This window comes from Silene latifolia, chromosome 4 (genome assembly GCF_048544455.1).
Source record: "Silene latifolia isolate original U9 population chromosome 4, ASM4854445v1, whole genome shotgun sequence".
NCBI lineage: Eukaryota > Viridiplantae > Streptophyta > Magnoliopsida > Caryophyllales > Caryophyllaceae > Silene > Silene latifolia.
In genome coordinates this window covers 13,367,462-13,375,556 of record NC_133529.1, presented here as the reverse complement: position 1 = coordinate 13,375,556, position 8,095 = coordinate 13,367,462, and the positions used below count along the sequence as shown (strand labels likewise).

Below are 8,095 nucleotides of genomic sequence, written 5' to 3'. Positions count from 1 at the left end.
GTTTCTCGCAGATGGCGAGATAAGAGGGCCAGAGATGTATACAACTTTACCTTTCTGTTAGTAATACAAAAAAGTTTTCGAATGACCCTAAATAAAAATTACGCCAAGAACTGCATCGAATGATCGTTACTTCACAAGAAAAAGGAGCACCGCCAATTAAGTGAGCCAACTTAATTTATTCCATCATACTCCCTCCATTCAACTCCACTTTACATGCTTATCTTTTGCACACTATTCACAAGCGGACATTCAACTTCAATTTTTTCTCGATACATAAGTTAAAATATATTCATGTGAGATCTTATTTGATTCGCCTTTAAGAGTACATTATATCTAACTTTTATAATTTTTGCAAATACGTAGCTAAAGATATTTACCGCGTAAAAATTGCGTTGACAAACGTAATAAAGCAAACATGTAAAGTAGAGTTGAATGGAAGAAGTAATTCATAACTAAAAACTCAAAAATCAACGAGTTTTTGACTCAATTGGATATATGAAAAATATATTTAATGAACTATAGTATAACACTATAACCTGTATACTTTGTGTTACGCTGGCATGAAGGTGTTACCTTAAAGTTAAAAACTCGTGTATCAATGTATAGATAGTATTCAAGAGTAATTTTTTTACGAATAATAAGAATTAACTCAAACGGTAAAACCTCTGTTGGTCCAACCAAGAAAATGAAAAATTTATAATAGTAGGTACGCTTTATTATTTGCCTTTTTTCTGAAATTAGCAAGTTTCATGCATCAGGTAACGAACAATGAGCTGCAACAAGACAAGGCTCATAAAATGTAACCCAAAAATGTAAAAGAATGTACTATTTTGCAATTAATCACACATTTAATGTCTCACTAATTAATAACTTCATCTCCTTTAACTGCTTCTCTTTTTAAGACTTACATCACCTGGTAAATTAAAGACTAACTCAAAGGTGGAGATTGAGAACTTGTCAGGGCACTTGAACACAGAAACCCATGTACTAATTAATCATTTTAAGGACACAAATACTATTAGTAAGTCATTGTGACTTTGTGAGTAAAACTATTATACATTGGTGTTTCTGGTCTATAAATTCTCATTTATGACGCGTAATGTTAGAAATGGGAGATGGTTTTGAGATATCACAAGTTACGGAGTGCTTTTAGTTTTTATCACAAGCAAGAATAACTATTTTTGATTTAGTTATCATTTGAGCAATATTAAGTTTATTATCGTACATAATTTACTTATAACTAATTATTATAGAAGATTCATTCTTAAAGGTATTTCAATTCATTTTTTTTTTTTTTTTTTTTTGCAAGCAAAGGAGATTCCCTCTCCAGCTACTGTTGACTTCATCTGGGGTTGCCCCACGAAGGCCGACCAGGCTGATCCAAGGAGCGAGCAAACCCTCGGACACCCAGACACCGGCAAGCCCAGGGTCCACTTATTCAACGGGGTTTCCCCTCGAAGGCCGAAATAACCGCATGCGTTCCCCACAGTGGGATTTGAACCCAGGACCTCGCAATTCGCAGAATTTTCCACGCTTTAAGGGAGCTTGGAATCACCACTGGGCCACAAGCACTTGGTTGGTATTTCAATTCATTTCATTTTGAATATAACACACTTTATAGTTTTCAGCACTGATTAGATTGGGTTATGTCTTTTGAGTTCGAGTTCATTATAACATAGGTGCCTTGGTGAGGGAATTTGGACCAAAAATAGAGTCATTCTTTCAAAACCCCGCACTTTTCAGAATATCATTATATTTGACTCGATCTTAACTCTATGTCACCAAACCTTGTCCGATTAGACACGTGATCATAGGATATCACAAGTTAAAAAAGAGTCATTCTTTCACAACCTCATACTTTTCACTTTACCGTCATTTTTAGCTCAGTTTCAAACCTACATAACCAAATCTCGTCTAATCAGATCCAAACAACCACGTAAACCGACTCAACCCCACAACAACCACCAAATCATCAAATAACTCGACTCAAAACCAACCCGACCAACCTACTCCCCACCCCTAGACACTAGATGAGGGTCTCACATTTGGACTAAAATAAATCAAGTTGATGAAAACCAACTTCTTTCACCTCACCTCTCTTTCCCCCTTTGTGATTCTCACATTCTCACATTCTCACACACACTCCCCTTGCTTCCTCTTCTACACTTTATTCTCTTCTCAAATTCGATACTTTCCTGTTCTCAGAACTACACTATATCTTACAACAACTACACAAGATCTTACTCTCTCTTTTTACCCTCTTTACCCTCTTTCTATATCCTCTTCTTCTCTCTAACCACATTGTTTTCTTCCTCTCCTCCTTTCCTTACTACTATTTCTACACAAATTCTTGTTTAAAACGGAAATATCGGTTTTATAGCCGTATCTTCCCTGTATTTCCTCTGTTTCTTCATTCACTTAGCTTGAGTGTGTGATTAGCTCATTTAACTAACCAAAAATTCCTAAGTGGGTTTTGTTCACTTGATCTTAATCTAAAAAACCCAGAAATTAAAATGCCAAATAATTATTATTTCTCTCAAATTTCCAATATTTCCTACTCATTATATTTATGCAAATAGAGCAACTTTTTTCAAAACCAAATCTTTTTTCCTATCAATTTTTCAATAATTGGTTTGATAGTGAAATCTTGACTTTATTCTATTAATCTATTGTTAGCAAGATTATACATTTTCCCCTTATTTATTGGAAATTTTCTCATTGTAATCATAAATTACTTCCAAATTTAAATACTACAGTCTACAGTATCTTTATTATTCTATTAATTAATCATTATATGAAGCACTAAAACAATGACGGAAGGGAACTCCAAAAAGAGCAAGGTTTGTGTACTTGTATAAAATGCTTATAATTACTACTCACTGTTGTCGACAGTGAACATCCCGGTTTACACACGAAAAAAATACTAATAATTTTTATTTTGGTAAAATGAAGCTTTCATGGCCCAAGAGTTTGGTAAAGAAATGGTTCAACATCAAGGATAAAGCTGAAGACTTTCATGCAGATGATGTAATTTATGGAGGTGATTGTGATTTTTCATTTTTTCAATTTATTTTTTATTTATCAAATATTCACATTCTTTTCTTCATCATTGCATTTTTAATCATTAAAAACTCTGAAAATTATGATGATGAAGTGTTTCTGAAAAAAGTGACTAGTTTTACTGGGGTGATTTTAATCCTGTGTTGCTTTCACATTCTTGTAAATTGTGCAAATTTCATCCTTATTTGGTTAATTTCTGATTCAAATACACTGTTGTATTCAGTTCTATTTTGGTTTTTTATTGTCATAATATGATTCCAATTCTGTGTTCACAGTTAAAGATCTCTGCTTTTTTTTCTACATCAACATTTGTGAAGTAATTGTTTTGTTTTGAAGGAATTTAATTGAATTAATTCTGAGAAATTAACTTGCTTTTTCGTGTCAAATGAGGCGCAAGACCAGTATAATATACATGGGAAGGGGATTCGAACCCATGACCTATTATCACGATAACTTAGTCTTTGCTCTTTGGTAGAAATTAACTCAGCTTTTTTCAGGTTGTGATGAAGATTGGAGAAACAATTTATCAGAGAGAGAGGCATGCACTATTAAGAAAAGCAAAACAGGTTCAGTATCACATATTATTGCTTTTGGACCACTCTACTCTTTTTCATTTTTCATGTCTAAATTCTTTAGAATGAACTTTTCTTAGCTCAAACTTGTGCTTTAATCTCATAAAATGCTCCTCTTATGATTATTTCCCTTGTCCATTCTGTATTGTATCAGAAAGATCAAGCAGAAAAAGTTCGGAACGTGTCCGCCGCAGTAAAATCGAATTAGATACACCACCTCAAGTCACAGATGTGCAAAACTATAGGTTTGTTTCATTGAATAATGAATTCAGCTAAGAAATCTAGGAGATTTGGATGTTGATTTATGTTTGATTTTTTTGTTGTTTAGAATCTTTGTAGCAACATGGAATGTGGCAGGGAAATCCCCACCTAGTCATTTGAATCTGGAAGACTGGCTTCATACATCACCTCCTGCTGATATCTATGTTCTAGGGTGTGTATTTATTAATTTTTTTTTGGTGTGTATTTATTTATTCGATCATTTATGCAAATGTTAGCTAGCTTAATTAATACGGAATAAATATTACTAGTAATCGTGATTTGGGTCATTCGGAAACAGCCTCTTGGTGTTGCTAACACAAGGTAAGATCTACGACATCCGACTCCCCCTTACACCCCGATTTGCGGGCCATCGGCGACTTTGGGGTAATGTTGTTGTTGTTGTTGTAATCGTGATTTGGGTTTGAAATCGGTCAACATCAAAATCGACCCCTTATTGTCCCCTTTGGCACCGAAAAACAATCTTTACTCAAATTATTTGAAAGTTTGTCATTATTTGTTTTTAACACTATTATCCCAATTATCTGGTTTTTCAGCTTTCAAGAAATTGTCCCTTTGAATGCTGGCAATGTCTTGGGCACAGAAGACAATGGGCCAGCAAGAAAGTGGCTAGCTCTAATTAGAAGAACTCTAAACAATCTACCTGGTGCAACTGGTGGTTATCATACACCTTCACCGGTTCCTGACCCTATTGTCGAGTTAGATGCCGATTTTGAGGGATCAACAAGGCAAAAGGCCTCGGCTTTTTTCCATCGGAGATCATTTCAGTCACTCAGCCGAAGCATGAGAGTCAATAATGAATTTTCTGAATCTCAACCACGGCTTGATAGAAGATTCAGTGTCTGTGACCGGGCAATGTCCGGATACAGGGTTGGTGATTATGATCCTTGTTCCTCAGATGATGAAAACCCATGTGAATCACCAGTTGTTACTCATTGCTCACCTATGTCTTATAATTATGGGTTGTTTCCGATGGACGAGTGTGATAGCCAAAGAGGGCAGTCAAGATATTGCTTGGTTGCAAGCAAGCAAATGGTTGGAATATTTCTCACTGTCTGGGTGAGAAGTGATTTAAGAGATGATGTTCGAAATATGAAGGTATCATGCGTAGGAAGGGGATTAATGGGTTATCTAGGGAACAAGGTATACTTCAATTTATCGAGTAAAAAGTAGAAAATTATATTTTGAAGAAAGTCTCTCAAACTTGGGTTTTGCAGGGCTCTATATCTATCAGCATGTCCTTGCATCAAACGAGCTTTTGTTTCGTCTGTAGCCATCTAACGTCGGGGGAAAAAGAAGGTGATGAGCTAAGAAGAAATTCTGATGTCATGGAAATTTTAAGGAAGACTAGATTTCCCAGAGTTCAGGGCACGGGAGACGAGTATTCTCCACAGACAATTTTGGAGCATGAGTAAGACCACTTTTTGAGCCTATTCTCCGTCACAAAACTTAATCTGAGACAGTCTAGACAACCCTATTAATATGTTAAATCTTGGTGCAGCCGAGTTATATGGCTTGGTGATTTGAATTACCGGATAGCACTCTCTTACCGATGTGCGAAGGCACTTGTCGAGATGAGGAACTGGAAAGCTTTGCTAGAGAATGACCAGGCATGTTATTGTTACTGAACTGTGAAAGCCTTTCTTTTCAGGACACCCAGGTCTGTCTATGAAAAGTGCGATTGTATGAGTATAAACTCTGATGCGTTTTCCTTTTATGCAGCTCCGGATAGAGCAAAGACGGGGACGAGTCTTTGAGGGATGGAGAGAGGGGAAAATTTATTTTCCTCCTACCTACAAGTATACAAAAAACTCAGACAGATATGCTGGCGCTGATGCTCATCAGAAACAAAAGCGAAGGACTCCTGCATGGTAAACATTGTCTTTTTCTTTCATTTTGTTGACTGCTGTGATACCTAAATGCAAATGGTTTGAAATATTTGCATTAAGGACCCTGAATTGAACATTAGACGAAATTATGGTAGATTCGCAATTTTATTGATTCGCAAGTTCTAACTTCTAAAACTCAGGTTGGAATTTGAAAATGTCTTATGGATAATTTGAGGAAAAATTGCAGTTCCTAATATCAGCTTTTTTTTACATCTGAAGGTGTGATCGCATCTTGTGGTATGGAAAAGGCTTTCGCCAACTATCTTATGTTCGTGGAGAATCTAGGTTCTCGGATCACAGGCCAGTTTATAGTGTCTTTCTGGCAGAGGTAGAGTCTAGCCAACAAGGCAGGTTCAGGAAAAGCATGAGTTGCTCTAGTGCTCGGGTTGAAGTTGAAGAGCTATTACCCTACTCACATGGATACGGAGGATTCAATTTCTACTAAAAACATCCAAATCTTGAACATTAATCAATCATTCAGGTACTTTCCAGTTTCCACTCCTCTTTTCTTTTACGTTCCTTGATATGACTCAAATTCTTATACGCGTCCTTCAACCCGTCACAGCTCACAGGACATGCTTTCTTCAATGATAAGAAGTTCCATGTTTAGGAAGACATTGCAAAAGAACCTCTAAAAGGTAAGTTGCCTAAAATTATAATGTAATCACATTCTTTGGTTCCTTTATTTTGTGGTGATCTTTCTGAAGTTACTGATTTGAAATTTGAAACAAACGCCGCAACTTCTAGTTATCATTAATTGACACGAACTCTTTCGAGCACTCTTAGAGTCCTAACCGATGCACACAAAACACGCAACTCAATACTTATCGAACCAAAGAGAATTTTCTTCTAAGTGTCATTTTCCCATTTGACGATGTTTCACCAATATGTCAAAATGCAAACGATATTGATCAAACTTCTAAAGATAAATCATACTCCCTATTAATTTCGGTCCCCATATTCTTATAGGTAGAGGATACTATTGCAATGGAAATCAGTATTAAGACGATAGCGACGTGCCACCATCAACCCTCCCCGAAAAAGGGTTAGTTCTTTTTCTGTTATTGCTGTTATTCTGCTTGTGATAATTTTCTTTTGTCTAATTCCCTTTGTACACTCATTTCTCCCTCAGAAAACACAGGTACTCTAATCCAGTAAATTCCTATACTAACCCCACACAAACCCCATTCCTTTTCAGTTCCCATACATTGGCATATTCAAAAACTAGCAACAAAATAAAACTAGTATAGAGTGAATTCAAATAGTAATTTTCATGTTTTTTTCACCAATTTGCCTTCCCATTTTGGATTTTATATAAAGTTGGTTGCTTTATTAAAACTTAAGTCTTTGTCATGCAGGACATGCTATAAAACTTGGACCGCGATGTACCATCACATCTAACTTGTAGACGTTGAGGACTAGCACGGACGCATTTTTGAGGTGTTAATGGTTACGTTGATGGCTCAACGACCATGATAACCCACAACGACTGATTAGATCACGACTGACTCGAGATTTAACAGCCTATGCAGGGCTGTTTTTCCACCATTCTTTTCTAATTTTACTAGTTCAAGTGTAAAGCTAGAAGATGCACAAATTAATTGTTGCTCAAATTCTTGTTTAAGACGGATATATCCGTTTTAAACAATAATAAGGGTCAAATAGATGGATAAGACAAACAAATTTTTGTCCGACCTATATGGGGGTGGTATTTGACCTGTTGTACATTTTAAGACGGATATAACCGTCTTAAGAGAAACCGACTCGTGTTGTTTTAGGTTGTACAATATTATTGGGCAATTGTAAAGGTAGAGTATATAAGAGAATCAGAAGGTGGGGATGTCAATCATTTAATGAACAGGAAATACAAAGTAAAAAGCAACTGAAAAATGAGAGGAGTATTGATTGATCAATAAGCTTCTTTTTTGTTCCCCAAACCCTTTATTATCTTCATTCAGTAGTTATTCTCATCTTTCTTTTTTATTGTCACTGTTCATGAATTTACTGCCAAAAGAGAGTGAGTTCTGTGTTAAGTAACTGGTTTCATGAGCAGAGCTCTGTTTTATTGCTTTGTGCTCTTTTTTTCCTGTGATTTGGTTGATTAAAGCTCATAATTTGAATTGAAAAAGAATCATTTGAATGCAACATGCTCCATGCAGAATGTCAGTTCATCATCAAGAAGCAGTATGGAGCACTAAAAGATTAAAACTAAACAAAAAAATCTAAAAAAAAAAATTTGGTTCAAATTCCAAGGATTTCATGGAGTTATATTAATTTACAGCTAGTCTTGCTTGT

General features: G+C 35.8%; 1 protein-coding gene across 1 annotated transcript; it reads left to right on the top strand.

Moving 5' to 3' along the window:
• Positions 1–1,930: 1,930 nt before the first annotated feature.
• LOC141653014 (type I inositol polyphosphate 5-phosphatase 4-like) lies at positions 1,931–7,690 on the top strand. Its single transcript, XM_074460657.1, has 13 exons — positions 1,931–2,840; positions 2,953–3,040; positions 3,558–3,626; positions 3,787–3,877; positions 3,961–4,065; positions 4,448–5,054; positions 5,129–5,322; positions 5,413–5,521; positions 5,634–5,782; positions 6,020–6,281; positions 6,366–6,438; positions 6,770–6,845; positions 7,159–7,690. The coding sequence occupies exons 1-10, from the start codon at positions 2,811–2,813 to the stop codon at positions 6,243–6,245; spliced, it is 1,668 nt and encodes a 555-aa protein (XP_074316758.1). The 5' UTR covers positions 1,931–2,810; the 3' UTR covers positions 6,246–6,281; positions 6,366–6,438; positions 6,770–6,845; positions 7,159–7,690.
• Positions 7,691–8,095: the final 405 nt, after the last annotated feature.

What these genes read in the sequence shown, in the direction of transcription:
- LOC141653014 (XM_074460657.1), top strand. Translation starts at nt 2,811, where the DNA reads ATGACGGAAGGGAACTCCAAAAAGAGCAAG. An exon ending in GGAACTCCAAAAAGAGCAAG is followed by an intron (nt 2,841 to 2,952) that starts GTTTGTGTACTT and finishes GGTAAAATGAAG; the next exon opens with CTTTCATGGCCCAAGAGTTT. An exon ending in ACAGATGTGCAAAACTATAG is followed by an intron (nt 3,878 to 3,960) that starts GTTTGTTTCATT and finishes TTTGTTGTTTAG; the next exon opens with AATCTTTGTAGCAACATGGA.